Below are 21,126 nucleotides of genomic sequence, written 5' to 3' on the forward strand. Positions count from 1 at the left end.
AGTCTCTAAGGTGTCTCAGGACTCCTTGTTTTTCTTCACACCGTGTGTATCATGTGTTTCCCTTTTGCTACATGGGACACTCTCTCAGTATTATACATTTTTAGCAGTTGTTCAAAGGCAGGTTCCCCATCAATGGAAAGACAAGAAATCAGCAGAACACAAGTTCAACCCCTCCAAACTAGAGAAGATTCTTTCTAAAAAAATGTGTTTCCCCCCATTATTCTACTCTCTACTATTCTACATAGGTTCTTATGCCACTCTTCACTGTAGTGTCTGAGTTCCTTCCAGTACCGCATTAATAGATGTAATCAGCATCTATCACACGTGATTTGTTTTCTCTGTTATGTGGCTTTCATCACGGCAGTATCTGAGCATGATGGATGTCTTGTGGCTTGTCATGTCACATAACTAATTTTCATGGCTCAGATATAAACTTGAAATGAACTGCTTTAATCATTATCAAATGCTTTGACTTTGCTTTCTAATGTAAAGCATGCTAAGCCTTGTATTGCCTTCCACACCCCTCTGCCACAGAGATGTTGTCCCTTAAATATTCTGAAGTTTGGAGACAAAAAAATTAGCTTTATAAAAGAAATAAGCTCTATAATTAGGGGGCTGTATGTTTATATGAATAAATATACTAAACATGATACAGTACTATATGCCATGGCTGTAGCTTCAATCTTCAACAACAGCATCAAGGAAAATACTGTAATTGTGCAAAAGAAATACCTTAAGACCTGGATTTTTACGCATACGTAGCCGCCCCATCCACATGTCTGTTAATAACATCTGGCTGCAAGTGTGAGCTATGAAGTCTCTGTGTTTAGCTGCCACAGCGAGTTTTAGACAGGTGGAATTACTCCAATTTTTCAATTCATAGGTCAGTAATTTCATAGCCACCTGTTCATCATGTTTATAAGATTGATCTAACAATTCAACAGCCAGCTGGCCAAAGTCTCTGAAGAAGAGAAGACATGGAAAAAGAATCTGACAAATTTTGCTTAAAAACTACAGTGTTCCCTTAAATTTGAGTGTAAACTCTTTTTAGGCTGAGAGTGTTTTCCCATGTATTTGTACAGCATCAAACACAACTGGGCCTCAATTAAGGTTTTTTGGAAGCACGCAAAAGCTCTGTACAAATAAATAGAAATGATAATTAACTAACTTCAGTGTTTAAAAAGCTAACAACTAGAAATGTCATTATTGCTTGTAATATTTATTTGATCTTTTGATTAAAGGGACTGTAGAAATTATAAGTGTCGTTGTGTAAACTTCTAACAGCTAAGGACAGTTATAATAAAGCCAGTTACATTTTAATGTATTAAAGTTTAAAACTAAAAAAGGCATCAAGGCACAGTGACAAACAAAATGAAGTAGAGTGATAGAGTAACATATAACTGTCATTCCCTTCAAACTTTTTAAAATTTTTATCACCTTTCTTCAAACATGTCAACTTTTTTCACAGTTTTTGTGAGATTGTGAAAATATTTACTTAGAGGGACTTCAAGATGTGAAAAGAATTCTAAGCTCCTGCATCCCAATCTTGTATTTATAGTCTCAGGCTCCATAGACAAAGAAGTTGGCCAGCGAAATAATCCAAACAATCATCCCTATAACCCACCATCTTAAAAATTAATTGCAAATGCTCAAAAATAACACTGAGCAGTCTATAGGGCCCCATACATACAAGTTAGTCACATACTACACTCCAATGAACTCACTTTGAGTTGTTGTCCAAATCCTGAGAGATGTCATCCACCAGTTCACTCTCTGAAGACTCATGGGCCATGGATTTGTACAGTTTACATGCCACAAGTGCCTTGGCCATGGTCTCCTCCCCTCGCTGCCAAAGAAAGAGAGCCATCTTCTGCCGTTTCATCAGCACTGCCCATACCATGAGTTCATGAAATGGATACTGAAAGCGGCTGACTTCTGGGTCATCCACATCAATATCTATCTCTTCCTCCTTTTTCTTTTTCTTCTTTTTCTTCCCTTTGGTTGGAGGCTCGTCATCCTAAAGGAAAGCAAAACAAAAATTCTTGCCACTGAATTCTGAAAGCTATTGTGATATCGTGGTATCAACTGGAGGACTCCCGGCATTTTCAAAGGAAAGTGTGACCTTCTCACTAACAAGCAGCCTACGTTACTGAATTACAACATGTTTTATAGTTTAATTTCTGATTTGTTTCTACAAAGAATGCCAACATCAAAAAAAAAAAAAATAACACCTTATCAACAGATCATGCATTGGGTTAGCACTCGTAGGTTAACTTTTTGGTCACAGAACGGTCACTTGCATGCTTCACAACGAGTCACCAGTGTTTGAGAAATACAGCAGAAACCTATTCTATTCAAATCATCACTTTACACAGACCAGCTATAGTATAAGCTGCAGTGCACTGCATATGTGATTGCAGTGCTTGCTTGGCAATGAACTGAAACAATGTAGGGCTTTTCTTCTGTTGAATTGTCAGTGGAACTTTACTATAAGTAGGTTCCACGGTAGATGGGATATTCTTGCAGAATAGTGTTTTATATCAGGCATTAAAGCAATTTTCAGACCAACATGCAGATGAAGAGAAGAGAAAACAGGAAAAGGGAAAAGGCAGGCAGACAGAACCCTTAAGAACACAGGTAAGATACGAGAGGGAATGTTCACCTTTGAATAAGGAATCTCCTCATATGTACGTAGTACAAACTGAAGGTAGAACTATCCCATTTTCTAAAAGAATAAGGAGGATAGGCCATTGCTACAGGAACCAACATGGAAGTAACTGAAGGGAGATATAGACAATGGAGCAGGATCCTAAAGGGAGAAAAGCCATGATTGGGAAAATTAGGATTTAAACAATGTAGGAAGAATGCTGCAGATATAGACCGTGATAGACCTATTGATAATTTGTTGGGTTTGATTTCACTATCAGAGATGGAGTGCAAGTAGTGGTGATAAACACTTTCTAACGTCAATTCTTGTGCAATCAAACTGCACTAGATTCTTTTCACTATGCACCAGCATAAGCTATATATAAAAGTTCAGAATTATGTCTTAGAACCTGAGATACCAAGCAGAAGTCTTTACATATTCATTAAGTACGTTTCATTTCTTCCTACTATTCAACCATTTCAGGAAGAGAGTAGTGGTTAACTTCTCTTCTTATAAGAATGGCAGTGGTCACTATTCACATGCATTTAGAAAACACAATAGCTGACTTTCAAGCAAAAGGTACATATGAAAGAATCAGTTCAAATTAAAAGACCAAAATTGCATATTTTTTGCAGAAAAGAGCAAGAGAAGACTACAAAATGTGAAATAATTTATTGTTAAAGGTAAATAAAATAAAAGAATTGGAAATGAAGAAAGTTAACATTCCCTCTATTTTTCTCATAAGTACAAAAACATGCTTACTTTTCTTATTTTTTAAATTTTATATTTCATCATTTCTCTTCTTTTAGCTAAAACTGCTCTGACTATAAATGGAGAAAACAGAGTTAAACTTTCAGAATACTTCAATTTGTTCTGCATAAAGCATTTGTCACTGAAGGAAAGCCACATATATTTTCAGTATATAAATGAGATCTTGGTATATAAATGTGGTCTTGTTTTTCCCATCTGTAATTGTAGCACTTTGTCCTGAATCTGTTAGAAAATATGAAGTAGTTCTGAGAGGAAAATTAAGTTTCTTTTACATTTGCTTCATACAGCATAAAGCTGCTTATCTTCAGTGGAAAACATAGGCCTTTGTGTGTGTATATCTTATAACTGACTTTAGCTTGGACATAAAACTCTATTCTCACAGTAATACAAGTTTATTTATGTTTTATATACAAAGGTCCCTAACCTTTTCATGTACCAAGTATCTAACTGGTATGTTCTAATCTAAGGTATCTATTCAAAATGTTTAGATCTGCCTTCAAATCAGAGTTTGCTGGAATCATAATCTGGGTTGTCATTTAGACCCATGGAAGAGACAGGCCCCCAACACAACATTTGGTTCCATATCTAAACTTCTTCTGATTTGGTCCATCTCCTCTTTGGGCTATTTACTATAGAGCAGTGCTTATATATGCTGAAATAATCCAACACATTTTACAAAATAACTGACATGCCATAACACTTAGTTAACTCGACGGAAAAAGCAATTTCCTGCTCTGCCCTATCTAAGGCTTCCTGGCAACATGTAAATACAGACACTACAGGCCCAGCTAGCACATTTATAAACTGCAGCATAGGTGTGAGACATGGCTTAGAGGAGAGTGCCCTATGTGCCTTAACCCCCAGGGTATATACCCTACATAGCTTTCTACATGCCCAAATCATGCCTTCCACATACATCTCTATTGCTCAATTTAGCATGAGTATATTGCTGCCTCCCCTCAGCAAGAATTTTTCCTTCCCACTGCTGGAGTCTTTTGCTGCAGCATGTAGCTTCACGCCACAGTGAAAGTGTGGGTGTAGACAGCCTTTCACTTCGGTATGTAGCTACACATGTAGTGCCTATAGTCTACATGCTGCTATAGATGTAGACATTCTCTATATCTTCCATGCATAAACTGCATTTTACATGAAAGGAGGCTTTGACCATATGTTCTTTGTGTTCATATCTAAAATTGTTTTATCTACAATATTTTAATACTACTAAAAACCGATTGAGAATTATGTGAGGAAAGGTCTATGCAGAACTCAAGACGTTAAATATAAAGCAGGTTTTGGGTGTTTCAAAAGAAGTCTGTAAAATAGAAGATCCCAGCCAGATATAAATTTATATTAAACAAGTGTAAAACTGAGAAAGCTCAGAATGGTGCAGCAATGTGTTTTTCCTAGTTATAAGGGAAAAAATCCAACTTACCTCCATTCCTAAAAGTTTAAGAGCTTTTGGCTGCATATTTAAAAGAAAAACAAAAAAGAAAAAAAATTAGAGAGCAAAATGCAAAGATGTAAGCATGTCAGAAAGCAGGCTTTTCTTTTGCACAAGTAGAAACATTACCTGACAAATACCTGTAACTATAGTTTGAAAACAAAACAAACGAACAAAACCCAAAAACAAACAAACAAACAAAAACCAAGTTTCTGATCTTGCCCCCAAAAGAGATCATCCTTTGACTCAGATACATGGAGGCCACTTTTGAAATAAAAAAACCCCAACCAACGAACCATTTAATTAGAAGCATCTATGAGAAATAACACCTAAATGAAACCTGGTTTCACTGCAGAAACTAGGTATTTTTGCACCGGGGCAAAATATGAAATATGTGCCACCTTTCCTTAGGCTAACATGTATCATACTCTTTACTTTTGCAGCTTATTATTTTTACTTATTGTGTCTTTGCACCCCTGATTATGGTGCACCCGCGGCGAGTGCTCTGCTTGCCCCACACTCGTTACAGCCCTGTCTGGTTTCCTGTCTTTTTCTCTTAAGACATTAGAAATTGATTCTATGACATTTTCTTAAAATGACTCATCTTTATATTCTGGAGAAGGTCCAGAGAAGAGCAATAAAAATGATTAAACGTCTAGAAAATATGAGCTATGAGGGAAGACTGAAAGAACTGGATTTGATTAGTCTGTAAAAGAGAAGACCGAGAGGGGACATAGCAGCTTTCAAGTACATAAGGTTATTACAAGGAGGAGGGAGACAAGATAGGATAAGAGATAGTGTGCTCAAACTGCAGCAAGGGACGTTTAGGTTAAACATTAGGAAAAACTTCCTAACTGTCAGGGTGGTTAAGCATTGGAATATATTGCCTAAGGAGTTTATGGAATCTCCATTATTACAGATTTTGAAGAGTGGGTTAGACAAACACCTGTCAGGCATAATCTAGACGGCACTTGGTCTTGCCATGAATTCAAGGGACTGGACTTGATGACTTCTTAAGGTTACTTCCAGTTCTATGATTCTGTGATTTGCTTCATGATCAATACTATATTCTGGTAAGAGAATAATTTATTTTGAGTGATAAGCTCTTACTCTTGAAAGCAATCTTTTATAGGATTGATAGTAAACATTTCCAAAGTTGTTCCTCGTCTGAGGAGGCTGCTCAGCTTGCCTGGATTATTACAAGTACCTGCTCACTAATTTGTAGTTGATCTCTGTGTTTATTCTATGTAACTATTTTATGCACTTAAAAAAAACTTTAGAAGGTCTTGCTCAAAAATGCAGACTAGGAATAGTTAAACATGCATAACACCACAGATTGAAATATTGTACTTGGATTGTTAAATATCAAGCAGCATGAAAAGGGCACAACATATTTAGCACATATTGGGACCCTAAGTCTTTGTTCTTCAGCTCAGATAATTTGCAGTACCCTCATGTTAACTCTACAGGTTGTTAAACAAAGATCAAGTGGTCATACAGTGGTTCACAAGATTGAAAAAGTAGAGAAGTAGTTATTTGGATTATTGGCACTATGGGGTAATACAACATAAACTCATTCTTACCCTCTTTGGTCCAAATAAATTATTGTAAAGGGTCCGAAAACTTTTTCGAGTATAGTTGCAGCGATAAGCTCCACCCATGAGGTATTCAAGGACAAGACCAATATCTATCAGACTGATATGATAATCTGGTGGAAGATTTCCCTACAAAATACAAAGTATATTTTTAGGATATAAAACAAAAATAAAGAGTTCCCCTGGCTATATACAACATTACACATTTATACTCATATGTGGTAGACTTTAGTATGTCATTATTTATTAATATATCCAGCCAGGGAATTTTTTTTACTTGGGGCCAGGTTTTTTCATGGGAGCTGTCTGTGTATCAAAGAGGAGAATTTCAGCAGTGGTTGTTGATAACAGATATATCACTACGGAGTTATCTGCAGCAGTTAAATAATACATAATGGAAGAAAAAATGTATCAGGCCAGGGAAGAAGACAAGAGCTTTACCATTTTTTATATATCTGTTAAAATGGATACAATCACATTATTGTTAATAAATAAATGCCGCTGAGGATTTATACACATTCTGTTGGTTATATGCTCCATGGCCATTTGATGCAATTTGATAGCTTTTCATTATATAGACAATGTGCTTAATTTTAGTGTGATTATCTCATGGCTGAAAGATTAAAGTGATGAACAATCTTACCAGAGGTACATGGTGCTGAGAAATTAATATGAAACAATTTTTAATTCAAAAATAAAAAGGGAGCGTTTATAGTAGCTATGAGGCTTGGTTCTGCAGAACCTTACTGACAAAAGTACTCTACTCATACACAAGGAGTTCCACTGAAGTCACTGGGACAGCACGTAGGAGACAGGGCTTGCAGAATGGCCCCCAGTGGCTTTGAGTTCTTTGAATTAATAACATTATATCTTTAAAAGCATTTGTGCCTGTATATTTGAACGGGATTTTGATCTGAAAACTAAGCTGAACAGCTTTGTCTATTTTAAGGTTTTATTAATGCAAGAATTAATTTTGCTTTTGAGATGGTTTAAATCTGGCTTTTTGTATAATGGAGTGGGTGGGGTTTTTTCTGTACACCTTACTAAAAATAAAAACTAGCATTTTATTACTATAACATTTCCATAACATGCTGCTTGAATACTTATGATCTGTGCAATAATTGAGTGAGATATCCTCATTCTGATCATACTCCAAATGCCTACATATCCTCACTAATAATTTTATGCAGTATGCGCTTATAAGCATTTTTAATAATTTGATAAATTATAAATATACTATGCTACTAAATATATTGAATTATGAAAAATATTATAGCACTTGCAAACTCTGTAGTGTAGTAGGTGCTCAGATGCCATGATGATGAGCATAGTATAAGCATTTAAATATAAACAGAAAACTCTGAATATTTAATTTACTACTCAACCTCAAAATGTGAGTCTCATGTGTTTTAAGATAAAAAGTGACAGTTACAAATTAAAAGGAGATTGGAAATTGTGAGATTCCTCTGGGAAATCAAAGAGAAAATTATCTATATTAGATAATATCATATGTCCTTAAGATAAATGTAACAGTTCAATAGACTTTATTCCCCAAATGAGGTCACTGGAAAGACTCCTATTGTCACTGGAAAGACTCCGTAGACTTCGGATCAAGTCTATGTTGAGAAATCAAACTATTAAATTAGGATTTGATTTAATTATTCTATTTAATTTCAGGATAAATCAGAATTGTTTTATATTCCTTGTTTTTTTAAAAAAATTGGAGTTTCCCCCTGCTTGTGAAAGGTTTCAATATGCATGCTAGCTTTTCCTGTACGGGATAACTTATTTCCCCACCTCATTATTATCTACAATTCCCAGCCCATCATGTACAGGGAAATTTGGGTTAATCTGCAGTCCAAGATTGTTAAAGAAGCAGGTTGTATAACGTATATTGTCATATTGTTAAAGACTGGACAATTACATTAAATCTCACAGAGCTGTGACTGAACACTATGTTTCGCTGTTCTAACTACATATCCTTTTTGCATACGACACCTAGGTTTAGTCTAGAACAGCACTTAGCAATACACAGTGTGAAAGAGCTATGTTCTAGGGAAACAAATCACCTCCATGTTAACCCAACCAAATCCCCGAGCTTGTCGCTGAATGAGAGTGAGCCATGGAAATGCGATGACCAGGAAGAGAAAGATGGACAGACAAACATGAAAAATACACAGAAGAGAGTTAGTACCATTGGAAAATGTGAAGAATGAAAAATTAGATAAGAATTAAACTCCGAGATGTATCTTTATGCATTATACATTGACCCAAACCTACAAATCCTTCATGAGGAACACTCACTAAAATCATTTGGAGTTTTCCTTGCAACAGGAACGCAGGATATATTTTGTGTAGTAAAATGACAGGTGCAAAATCCATCAAATATAGTGAATTTAGCACCAAGCCTTACAGTACATTTATATGCAGTGGATGGTAATGAATAACAGATTTATGATTTCTAACTCTGAAGAGTAGAAGTGACTTTCTCCCAAGAGAAGTAGTGAAAGAAACATTCTACACAAAAGGGAACAATCCTGCATTGGCATTTGAATAGACTGGATAATGGAGTAGGGATTTCCTCTAACTTCTCTGATTCTGTAATTTTGCAAGGAAATATTTTTCCACTGTCAAGCTTCTTTTGATATGAAAATAAATTAAGTATATTTAAATCTGGTCTGAATATCTTACACTGCAAGTGATTTAAATTTTCTTTCCTTAAAAACTATAATTTCATTTTCAAGTTTTATTTTCCATCTACATTATGTTCAATTCCCCCATGATCTGTACAATTAAAATAATTACGAAAATAAATCCTAACATCAGGAAACAATATAAAAGCTTACCTTTTTCACATCCCTGACTAGCAAATGTAGTGTATTTGGTGGACCCAATCTCTGAAAGAGATTCACATTTTGTTAGGTGTTTATATTTTCCCTTTGATAAAAAAAGTGCAGTTTCTGCAGAGCATTAGAAATCTGGATGTGAATTCCCAGAACCATCATTTGTTCTTTATCAGAACAGCACATCATTATTACTGTTTTCTTCATAAATAAAAAGATGGAAGGTATAACTGGCCAAAGTAACAAGTCACTAACAACATTTACAACCATCTTTGTGGTGCTATCATCCTAGGAACCCGGTGCAATGGTCAAGTCTTCAGATACAAGCTAAAGGAGCCTTCAAGTTACTAACAGCTAAAAGGGACTGTAATCCCCATCTGGGAATCCCAAAGTAGCCTTGCCTTGGCAGTAACTCTTTACCTTCCGCACTGGAAGCAGTGAGAGGTAATGCAGGAGTAGTTTATGTCAGTTCTGTGTAGGGATGTAAAAGAGTAGTCGATTAGTCAACTACCTTATAAGCCTAGGCTACTCGCATTCCCCCCCCAAACACACACTTTGCTGCCTCTATATCTGCCCCCCACTATATAAAGGATGTGGATACACTGGAGAGGGTTCAGTGGAGGGCAACCAAAATGATTAAGGGACGGGAGCACATGACCTGCAAAGAGAGGCTGAGGGATTTGGGCTTACTTAGTTTGCAGAAGGGAAGAGTGAGGGGGGATTTGATAGCAGCCTTCAACTAGTCCCAAGCAGCCTATGTGTTATAAAAGAGACAATATGGTCTGTTGGATAACGCACTGTACTAGGATTCAGGAGAACTGGGTTTTATTCTTGGTTGTGCCACTGACCTGCTGGGTGACCTTGGGAAAGTCACTTTGTCTCTTTATGTAAGTGGGAATAATGGTATTTACTTTCAGGTGTAAAGTTCTTTGGGATTTATGGATGAAAGTTTCTATATGACATTTTATTATTTCAACCATAAAGTTTAAAGAAATGAAAACGAACAAATGGTCTACAACAGTATGTTACATATCAGTGAGAGAGTGCAGGTTATCGGTTGCTATTATATATAAGGATTTGGGGTTATAGTTGGCCACAAGCTAAAATGAGTCAACAGTATGACACTGTTGCCAACCCTCCCTCCGCAAAAAAAAAAAAAAAAAAAAAAAGGGACATGAGAAATAATGCTTCCACTCTACTCCATGCTGATTATGTTTCAGCTGGAGTATTGTGTCCAGTTCTGAATGCCACATTTCAGGAAAGATGTGGAGGAATTGGACAGGGTCCAGAGAAGAGTAACAAACATGAATAAAGGTCTAGAAAACATGAGCTATGAGGCAGGGCTGAAGGAATTGGACTTGTTTAGTTTGGAAAAGAGAAGACTGAGAGGGGACATGATAGAAACTTTCAAGTACCTAAAAGGGTGTTACAAGGAGGAGGGAGAAAAATTGTTCTCCTTGATCTCAGATGACAGGACAAGAAACAATGGACCTAAATTGTGGCAAGGGAGGTTTAGGTTGGACATAAGGAAAAACTTTCCAACTGTCAGGATGGTTAAGCACTGGAATGAATTGCCTAGGGAGGATGTGGAATCTCTGCCATTAGAGATTTTTAAGAGCAGGTTAGACAAGCACCTATGGTGGTCTAGATGGTTCTTGGGCCTGCCATGAATGCAGGGGACTGGGCTTGACTTCTCGAGGTTCCTTCCAGTTCTATGACTCTATATTTATATGATAAACTATAAGAATATTTAAAAGCTACTCTAGGGATAGTCACTAATAATATTATGTGTATCTTCAATTATTACAGTAACCTCCTTTAGTGATCTACATCTCTCCCAGTTTTTTTCTCTTTAATTTTTTTCCTTTATAAATTGAAACCACTAGTTGGAGGGTTTCTGTGCCAGTCATTGAGGGGAAAAACAGAGAAAGGAAAGGTGTAACCTTGAACCACATGGTGAGACATACTGCAGTTTATATCAGAATCCCAGCTCACTCACAGTATTATACAGCTCTTCTAGTCGAGGAATAGTGAGGAACCGTTGCATGTTCACACCATTTTCAATCAGGAGTTTTACAAAATCAACTCGATCCAGTACCAGGGCATCCAGCATCGCCTGCTCCAGGGAATTCACCTAAAAATTGAGAACAGAGAACACAGTGCAAACTCTGGGCAAGTAAATCAGAGATGCAGTGCCAGCAACTGCTAAACAGAAGATTTTGGGGGCTTTTTGATATAAGAAATCACAGGTGACATTCAAATTATGTCCAGGCGATGAATCAAATGACATTTTGAAAATGAAGTTGTTCGTTGTGGATGTTCCTTTCTCTCTGGCTTCTTTAGTTCTCTGTAGATGTTCCATGCATAGTATAAGTGGTGTGGGGGGTCTTTTTTGGATGTGTCCTTAATGTTGAAGTAATGAGAGCAGTAAATAAAACCTTTAGGATCATAGAATCGTAGGACTGGAAGGGACCTCGAGAGGTCATCGAGTCCAGCCCCCCGCCCTCAAGGCAGGACCAAGCTCCGTCTACACCATCCCTGACAGATGTCTATCTAACCTGTTCTTAAATATCTCCAGAGAGGGAGATTCCACCACCTCCCTTGGCAATTTATTCCAATATTTGACCACCCTGACAGTGAGGAATTTTTTCCTAATGTCCAATCTAAACCTCCCCTGCTGCACTTTAAGCCCATTACTCCTTGTCCTGTCCTCAGAAACCAAGAGGAACAAATTTTCTCCTTCCTCCTTGTGACACCCTTTTAGATATTTGAAAACCGCTATCATGTCCCCCCTTAATCTTATTTTTTCCAAACTAAACAAGCCCAGTTCATGAAGCCTGGCTTCATAGGTCATGTTCTCTAAACCTTTAATCATTCTTGTCGTTCTTCTCTGTACCCTTTCCAATTTCTCCACATCTTTCTTGAAATGTGGTGCCCAGAACTGGACACAGTACTCCAGCTGAGGCCTAACTAGTGCAGAGTAGAGAGGCAGAATGACTTCACGAGTTTTGCTTACAACACAACTGTTGATACAACCTAGAATCATATTTGCTTTTTTTGCAACAGCATCACACTGTTGACTCATATTCAACTTGTGGTCCACTATGACCCCCAGATCCCTTTCCGCCATGCTCCTTCCTAGACAGTCGCTTTCCATCTTGTATGTATGGAACTGATTGTTCCTTCCTAAGTGGAGCACTTTGCATTTCTCTTTATTAAACCTCATCCTGTTTACCTCTGACCATTTCTCTAACTTGCTACGGTCATTTTGAATTATGTCCCTATCCTCCAAAGAAGTTGCAACGCCACCCAGTTTGGTATCATCTGCAAACTTAATAAGCGTACTCTCTATCCCAATATCTACATCATTGATGAAGATATTGAACAGTACGGGTCCCAAAACAGACCCTTGCGGAACTCCACTTGTTATCCCTTTCCAGCAGGATTTAGCACCATTAACAACAACTCTCTGACTACGGTTATCCAGCCAATTATGCACCCACCTTATCGTGGCCCTATCTAAGTTATATTTGCCTAGTTTATCAATAAGAATATCATGCGAGACCGTATCAAATGCCTTACTAAAGTCTAGGTGTATGACATCCACCGCTTCTCCCTTATCCACAAGGCTCGTTATCCTATCAAAGAAAGCTATCAGATTAGTTTGGCATGACTTGTTCTTCATAAACCCATGCTGGCTATTCCCTATCACTTTATTACCTTCCAAGTGTTTGCATATGATTTCCTTAATTACCTGCTCCATTATCTTCCCTGGGACAGACGTTAAACTGTAGTTTCCTGGGTTGTTCTTATTCCCCTTTTTATAGATGGGCACAATATTTGCCCTTTTCCAGTCTTCTGGAGCATGATTGTAACTTTTTATTTGGTATCTTATAGCTAAACCAAGGGAAATGACACATTATAAGAGGGAGGTTTGCTTGCTGTGTGTGATGGCATCAGGTTAAATTTAAAAAGAATGAACATAAAGAGTGTTTTGTACTGTAACAACCCACATAAGCAACATCCATTCAATTTACAATCCTCAGAGAGAAGTGACAATATACACTTTTAATCCCATGTGGGTTTAATGTGTCTGTTTGCATCACTTTTATAAGGACTTTGAAGAACTAAGAACTAGTTCTGTTGAAATAGTTCATTCTCTGATTTATGTTTGGGGTAGGCAGGGTGTGTGCGCACACATGTAAACTTAGAAGAACAGATTAGTGGGAGAAGTCAAACAAAACAAAGAACATAGCAGCAACTGGAAGAAAGATGACACTTTCATTTTACCCAGTTTAGTAGTTCTATCTTCCGTGGATCTGTTTCTTCTTCTGGCTCTTCTTTCGCTTTCCCTCCCTTTTTTTTCCCTTTTCCTTTCCCTCTGGCTGCTTTAGTTTGAGCTGATGGGGATTTCTTTTCCTTTTCAGCTGCTGTGCCATCCGTTGCTGTAAGGCTTCCTAAAGGCTATATTTAATAAGGCACAAATATTAAGGTAATATAATTAGTTGTTTAGGCAACTGGAGGATTGTACATCAATGGAATGTTCATCTATTGAATCCAATACTACCACTCTCCTTTACAGTGGTGCTGTGTGTCACCTACCCTCACTCGGTGTGGCATGCTGTTCCCCTTTGGTGGCCATCTATCTAGCTATCCACAAACACAGTTCTAGGAATCCCAGGTGTGATACCAGCTGCTTATGACTGACCCAGGAGCACAGAGTAGCATATAAAGAAGAAAATAGACTAGGCAGAGAATTCACTGTATTGGGTGTTGCCTTTTCAACTATTCTTATCTGTAGTGGCAAATCTTTTAACAACATCAAGGCCCACATTGGGACACAGTGTGCAAGAAAGATCCAAAATGAAGAATACCCACTTCAATTAATGCAGAGATTCATTGCCTGAGTGCAAATACCCCATTCCATAACCATTAACACGATTCTTTATTTCTCATATGAGTAACAATATCCAAAAAGTGGGCCAACCACAGATTGTTGTAGTAAGTAGGTAAGTCTGGGATGCAAGTGGATGTCTCAAGATAAGGTACAACTGAAAAGTATGGTATGATGCCTGATACTTCACCTTCTTTCCTCTGTTTAAACATATGTAGGAAAATAGTGGAATGTCAAAGTAAAAGCAACATGCAGACAAGGAACAGAAGGGACCGGCTTAATAAGAATGCCATATGGCCATCAGTTGACCTCCATATAGTTGTTCAGGCTAAGGATAAAGCCAGAAGATGGCACCTAAGTGGCACATTTACATTCTAAGATCAGGATTATGTTCAGGTCTCTTCAAACATGCCTATTCTCTACTATATCATTCTCTATTTTAACCTGTGTTCTTGGGAGTAGGGAGGAAGTCATGCTTGAGGCTAGAACTAGGCTGTGCTTAGATATTGACAGATGTTTGGCTGCATGTATGTTCTCTTAGTGTGCTACCCCATCCCTGCGCAGACAGCTGGCATGGCAGACCTTGAGCGAATCACCACAAGATCCATTAAGGGACAAAGGCATCCACATAGATGTAGTGTGGATGAAGCCCAGTACTGACACTATGATTCTGCAGGTATGCTTGTAGCAATGGACCAGGTCAGTGAATGGCGAAACTTTCCCTTCCTCCCTTGGCCAGACAAATATACTTCCTTTGAGATACATTGTTATACCTTGATACAAACAAGTTAGTACTGCCTCTCTGACGTTGTTATTGTAATTACTGTAGTTACTGCCCCCTGACATGGCTAGTACATGTTGGCTCAATCAAAACATCTCTATTATGTACTTTTATTCTGACCTTATCTTTTAGAAAGGGTTAGTGTGTGCCTGTTATCACTGGGTAATGCTTTTTTACCATCCTTAATATCAGGACGTGCTGGTACCAGTTGGTATTGGGATGTGTTTGCATAAGTATTCTGTGACTAGCACTTCTTAGGAATGTTTATTTTTGCAATTTAAGTCCTGTTCTCGCCATGAACTTGAAACGACAATGAATTGCAATTGGCTCATGCAATTTCCACAAACCGTTGAAGAGTACAAAGATTAAAAAGGACAAAGCAGCAATAGGTTTTGTTTGCCAGTTGGTATTTTTGAATCTAAACACAATAATATGGAGTTTGGAACATATCCTCTGAATAAATGGATTTATAATAATACCTTATATTGTTTAGGATCCCTAAATCCTCTTTATAAATATGTTTCTAATGGACCATGAACATTGGAAACATTACACTGCTATCACAGAAAGAAGAAAATAATGTGTACACAAAAGTGTATTGGTTAGATTTTTAATGGCTGAGGTTTCTAAATAAGAACATAAGAACAGCCATACGGGCTCAGACCAAAGGCCCACCTAGCTCAGTATCCTGTCTGCTAACAGTGGCCAATGCCAGATGCCCCAGAGGGAGTGAACAGAACAAGTAATCATCGAGTGATCCCTCTTCTGTCATCCATTTCCAGCCCCTAACAAACAGAGGCTAGGGACACCATTTCTACCCATTCTGGCTAATAAGTATTGATGGACCTAACCTCCATGAATTTATCTAGTTCTGAAATGAAACAAACTTCAATGAAAAATACATAGTGTAGTAGATGTAAAGTGGCCATTTTATTGTACATAAATTGAAGAAAGACACTAATTAAAAAAAGGAACCTTACTTAACTGTTATGGCCTATTTCATCATGGTTTCTCAGAACACATTGTAATAGTTTGACACCAGATGTCTCATCTAATAAAGCAAAATGCATCACCATAATGAGTCAAACTGGCTTAACAGGTTGTTGGTTTTTAAGTATGATGCTAGGGGTAGAAATTTCCAAAGTTCTTAAGTGTCTGATCTTCTTCCACTGAAGTCAATGGGAGCTTTACTATTAACTTCAATAGTATCACAGTTTGGGTCACAAGACCCATTCCAATGCCTTAGGCACTTCTGAAATTTCACCCAAACTTTCATTTTGCATGATCCTGCACAATTAAGGGCCTCATATTCAGCACTGGTATCCTCCTGCTCATGATTTTGTCCCATTAATTCAAACTGGCATTGTCAAAGGAGTCTCCTAAGTGCCTTTGTATTTTCAAGCCTTTCTGTGTAGTGGATTAGGCCAGATGTCTAACTCTCTGCTTGCCGCCTGAGCACTAGTTAAGTATGGCTAGAACATTCAGCTCACCATGGGTGTTATGACTGATACTGCTGAGGCCTGGTCGATTCTACGGTGTTAGGCTGACGTAAGGCAGCTCACATGAAGCTAATTACGTCAGTGTACACACTACAGGTTCACTCCCACTCATGTATGTGCCCTATGAAGCCAACATAACAACTCCATGGTCACAAGAGGCATAGGGCTTACATTAGGAGAGTTAGGATGATGCCATTTCTGTGTAGACGCTGTGCTACTTACATTGGCTGCTGGCAGTCATTCTTAGCAATTCTAGGCTCCATGTGGGAAGCTGAGCTACTGTCATGGCCCATATGGAGGACTCCAGGTAAAGCATGGCTGTCTGCCCCAGCTGCCCACCCTGTTTGGAGCTCAGCTGCTGCCCAGAGGCTCCTGACTCTCTGTGGGGACCCCAAAGGCTCCAGGCTGGGAGTCTAGCTGCACTGAGGCTCTCTGGGAGCCCAGAAGCCACCTGGCCTTGGCGCTCCTTCCTGGGAGCCTTAGGCTTTGTCTACACTGCAGCGTTTTTGTGCAAGAAACGTTTTTGTGGAGCAGATCTTCTGCAAAAGCTTCTTGTGCAAAAGCACGTCCATGCCACAAAAGCGATGTGTTTTTGCTCAAGAGAGCGTCCACACTGCATGGGTCCTCTTGAACAAGAAAGCTCTGATGGCTATTCTGTGAATGGCTATCAGAGCACCTGTACTTTTTCTGATAGGCTCTTTCTGCACAAAAACCCCTGTAGAGCATCCACACTTGCCTTTTTGTGCAAGATCTGTAGCACAAAAAGGAGTTATTCCTCGTGGGGAGAGAAAGAACTCTACTGGCAAAAGCCCTCTGTCCTGTCGATTTACTGTATTTTTTTTTTTTTTTGCAAAAACAGGCTTGAGGTGTGGACGCTTCACCGTTTTTTGTGCGAAAACAGCCATTTTTGTGCAAAAACCTTGTAGTGTAGACATAGCCTTAGGGGGACAGTCTCGCTACCAGCAGTGGGGAATGGGGAGGGGAGAACTTGAGAGCTCGGGGAGCAGCTAGTCTGAGGAGCTGAAAGCCCAGGCTTTCACCTCTCCATAGTACTCCTCTTAAGATTATGGAAACGCTCTTGGGGTGGGCACACACCACCTGCAGAAGGAGGCATGATTACTGCAGTGGCTGTAAATTGATCTAACATAGGTTGACTTAAGTTTCTAGTGTAGACATGCCCTCAGCATCAGTCAGACCCACCTGCTTTTGAGACAAGAAATTCAGAGAATGAAGAGACATCTCAGAAGAATCCATCTGCTATTTTTCATTTCAAAAACACACAAGTTTTGTTGTTAATAACTTTTTGCAAACAGACTAGTAGTGTTTTCTGATGAGCTGTCCATATGGAATAGCCCAGATCAGACCATTATCAGACCAAAGAATTCAGCATTAATGTCATTGCCAAGCAAATCAAAGGAAGGGATTATTTGCCACTTAATTTAAAATTATTGCTAAATAATCTGTCTAGGAAAAACAACCTTACCGGCCAGTGATGCCCAAAGACAAAGATTTGGCTTCGTGCAATGTCCACACGGTTCCAGGCCAATGCCAAGCTCAGCTGATCTGGTGCAGATGCGTTGGTACCTAAGCAAACAAAAGTATCTGGCATTTCCTTTTCATGTATATAATGAGTGTGTGGTCATCACTGTAATTTAATTCTTGGGGAGTTAGCTCAGATCTTCAGCTGGTGTAAATGCAAGCAATGGTGTTGAAATGAATGGAGCTATGATGTTTTACACCAATTAAAGATTCAGCCCAATAATCCTTTCAAAATTGAGAATAGTAAAGTTCTCCCTTGCTCCTTGCTGTTCACAGAAATTGACTTTAGTCCCTTACTTATTTTAGCAAGGGTATTAGATTTGGCGCATCCATCAACATCAGCGATACGCTATCAAGCTCTATATATGTTGTTTAAACAACATGATGCAGTTTGAACATTCAAGAATAATTGTCAGCAGTGATAGAATAATCTCAGAAAGTTCAGATGAGCTCACAAACAAACATCTTTGTGGTAAGAGCGGTATGGCTGAGAACGTGCTTTGGAATTCAGCTAACAGTGCAACCAACATTACCTTCTTTACAAAGATTTACTTTAAAAACCACAAAACCCAGACAAACACAATAGAATATCTGGAAATAATACAGCAAAGGGGAGTTGGCTGCATCCCTTAACCCAGCTCATTCGCCATCACCATATCATCCGCCATCCTTTTTATTACCTGTTTGATTTACATCCTACACCCTGACATAATTTTTAAACCAAACAAGAAAGGCTGTTCTTCTGGCGTTTCGAGTCTAAGTGGAAGAAGGAAGCTGTGGCAACTTTAGGGGAAAGCTATGAAAAAGTATGCATCTCGACCTTACATTTTGGGCTCATCTTTTATCAGACACCAAATGCTTTGAGGTTACTCATCTGAACTGATAAGAACAGAACAGTCAGAAGCTTTGGCATTTTGAATGACCCACACAGAGCAAGTGTCAGAGAGGTCGCCCTGTTAGTCTGTTTCAGCAAAAACAACAAAGAGTCCAATGGCATTTTAAAGACTAACACATTTATTAGGGTATTAGAGCAAAAGCTTTCGTGAGCTACAACTCACTTCCCCATCCTGAAGAGAAAAAAAAAAGAAAAAAGAAAAAAAAAAAGGACACAGAGATGGGAGTGTGAATTTATATTTTTGGTTTTCCAGTTGGTTTGTTCATCGTTATTTGTTGCCAGCGTAAACACTCACCTTTAAGTAGAGCAGTTAAAATAGACATTTCAATGTCCTGTTGCCCCTCAGAACCCATACGGAACACAGTTATCTAAAGAAGAGAGTAAAACCAAACACACTCAGGAACATAACTTAGAACAAATGAAAGAAAGATAAAATATTGGAAGAGATGGGAGAGAAAAAAAGAGCAGATAAATTACAAATTTCCTATATTGTGTGAAAATTTTTTATATTTGCAATTTCTGTTATATTTTAATTGAAATGTCTAATTTTGATAAATAAAAAAGAATGAAACTTTTATATCTTTATTCTATTCTTTGACTAACCATATAACGTGTTAAAAAAATTAAATTTTGGTGAAATTTTTTCACTGACATCTCAGATTTTGACAAAAAACACAAGACAAAATTGTGCCAATTTTGTATGGTTTTCTAACCATTTCTAGTATTTTACAGTATTATGAATTGCCTATTAATACCTGAAATAACCATTATGAAATTTCTGTGACTGAAGTTAGCATTCAAACAAGTTTGAGATGTGAGTTAAATAATACATTGGAAAAAAATACAATCCTAAATGAACCTTGGAGAAAATATCTTGTAATACAAGACTAGATATTAGTATTGATGTTTGGTTCAGTTGCTTATTAATAGCTATAAAATTGTAAAAAATAGTTACTGCCTTTAAGAAACTGAGATGAAGCTCTGCATTTAAAAAAAGAACAGAAAGAAAAACAATGTAATGTAGGATTCCAACAGATAATCTAATACGCGAACGTTTAAAAGATGATAATTCCACAACAGCAGACACAGTGTTTCCAGACCTCTCCATCCACAAGTATCCTTTTATTGCGTAAAAAAGTGTCAACCTTTAGGATTGGAAATTCCTTCAACTTTCAGTAACTGGTATCAATTTTGTACATAGGAAAAAACATGTTTGGTATAATGACATTGAGGAAAAGGAAAAGTTACATCTATTATAGGGAAGTAAGCAGAATGATCAAAGAATCATTCAGGGTAAGAGACTTGCTCTGTCAAGCACATAACCACTCTGTTCAGCCAGTCTTACCTGAATCCTTGAGTCACCCTCTCCTCAATCAATTTACTGTCTGGGTGCGTCTAGACTGGCAAGATTTTGCGCAAAAGTGCCTGCTTTTGCCCAAAAACTTGCCAGCTGTCTACACTGGCCGCTTGAATTTTCACAAGAGCACTGATGTTCTAATGTAAGAATTCAGTGCTTCTTGCGCAAATACTTTGATGCTCCCACTCAGGGATAAGCCCTCTTGCGCAAGAATACTTGCGCAAGAGGGCCAGTGTAGACAGGTACCTTAATTTTTTGCGCAAGAAAGCCCGATGGCTAAAATGGCCATCGGAGCTTTCTTGCGCAAAAGCGCGTCTATATTGGGCATGGATGCTTTTGCGCAAAAGCATCCGTGCCAATCTAGACACTCTTTTGCGGAAATACTTTTAATGGAAAAACTTTTCCATTAAAAGTATTTCCACAAAATCATGCCAGTCTAGACGCAGCCTCTGAGTTTTATTCTGTGAATGAAGCTTCCCATGATTTGACATTTTTTAATTCCAAATAATTTGATGAAGGCAAGGTTCTGGTCAACTCTGTCTACTCAATGAAATCTACTACTGACTTGAAAGTGGAAAAGAGTGTCGTAATAAAGCAAGTTCCTTGGGAAGGTCTTCTTCAAATGTGCTTTCCTATGCTTCTCGTCTCAAAATAACCTTCTGTTTCCCCAAGCAGGTAGGTATGGGTGTGACTGCCACATGCCTTCAGTGACCTAGGTTGGGGACGGTGGAGAGTTCCAGGAGGGATTTGCCTGTGGCGGCACAATTCCGAACCAAAATGTGTGAGTGGAGAGTACACTCTTTGGATGGAATTGCTCGCTATCTCACTTCAAACCAAGAACTCTCTCCTCGCTGGATCTCCTCA

General features: G+C 38.2%; 1 protein-coding gene and 1 long non-coding RNA gene across 6 annotated transcripts in view; one reads left to right on the forward strand and one right to left on the reverse strand.

Annotated features, from left to right (window-relative positions):
- The window catches only part of LOC106732939 (uncharacterized), a 66,157-nt gene that overhangs the window by 41,585 nt on the left and 3,446 nt on the right, over positions 1 to 21,126 (forward strand). The window lies entirely within an intron of this gene.
- The window catches only part of TRPM1 (transient receptor potential cation channel subfamily M member 1), an 81,778-nt gene that overhangs the window by 31,131 nt on the left and 29,521 nt on the right, over positions 1 to 21,126 (reverse strand). For all 4 annotated transcript variants that reach the window (XM_075897710.2, XM_075897709.2, XM_089781885.1 and 1 more), the window contains 9 exons: positions 19,201 to 19,273; positions 17,955 to 18,055; positions 13,588 to 13,761; positions 11,297 to 11,431; positions 9,301 to 9,351; positions 6,443 to 6,583; positions 4,851 to 4,880; positions 1,725 to 2,017; positions 733 to 961 (listed from right to left, as the gene is read on the reverse strand). In XM_075897710.2, the coding sequence (XP_075753825.1) occupies positions 733 to 961; positions 1,725 to 2,017; positions 4,851 to 4,880; positions 6,443 to 6,583; positions 9,301 to 9,351; positions 11,297 to 11,431; positions 13,588 to 13,761; positions 17,955 to 18,055; positions 19,201 to 19,273 (1,227 nt within the window). The remainder of the gene's footprint in view (positions 1 to 732; positions 962 to 1,724; positions 2,018 to 4,850; positions 4,881 to 6,442; positions 6,584 to 9,300; positions 9,352 to 11,296; positions 11,432 to 13,587; positions 13,762 to 17,954; positions 18,056 to 19,200; positions 19,274 to 21,126) is intronic.

This window comes from Pelodiscus sinensis, chromosome 14 (assembly GCF_052426305.1).
Source record: "Pelodiscus sinensis isolate ZL-2025 chromosome 14, ASM5242630v1, whole genome shotgun sequence".
In the NCBI taxonomy this organism is placed as follows: Eukaryota; Metazoa; Chordata; order Testudines; family Trionychidae; genus Pelodiscus; species Pelodiscus sinensis.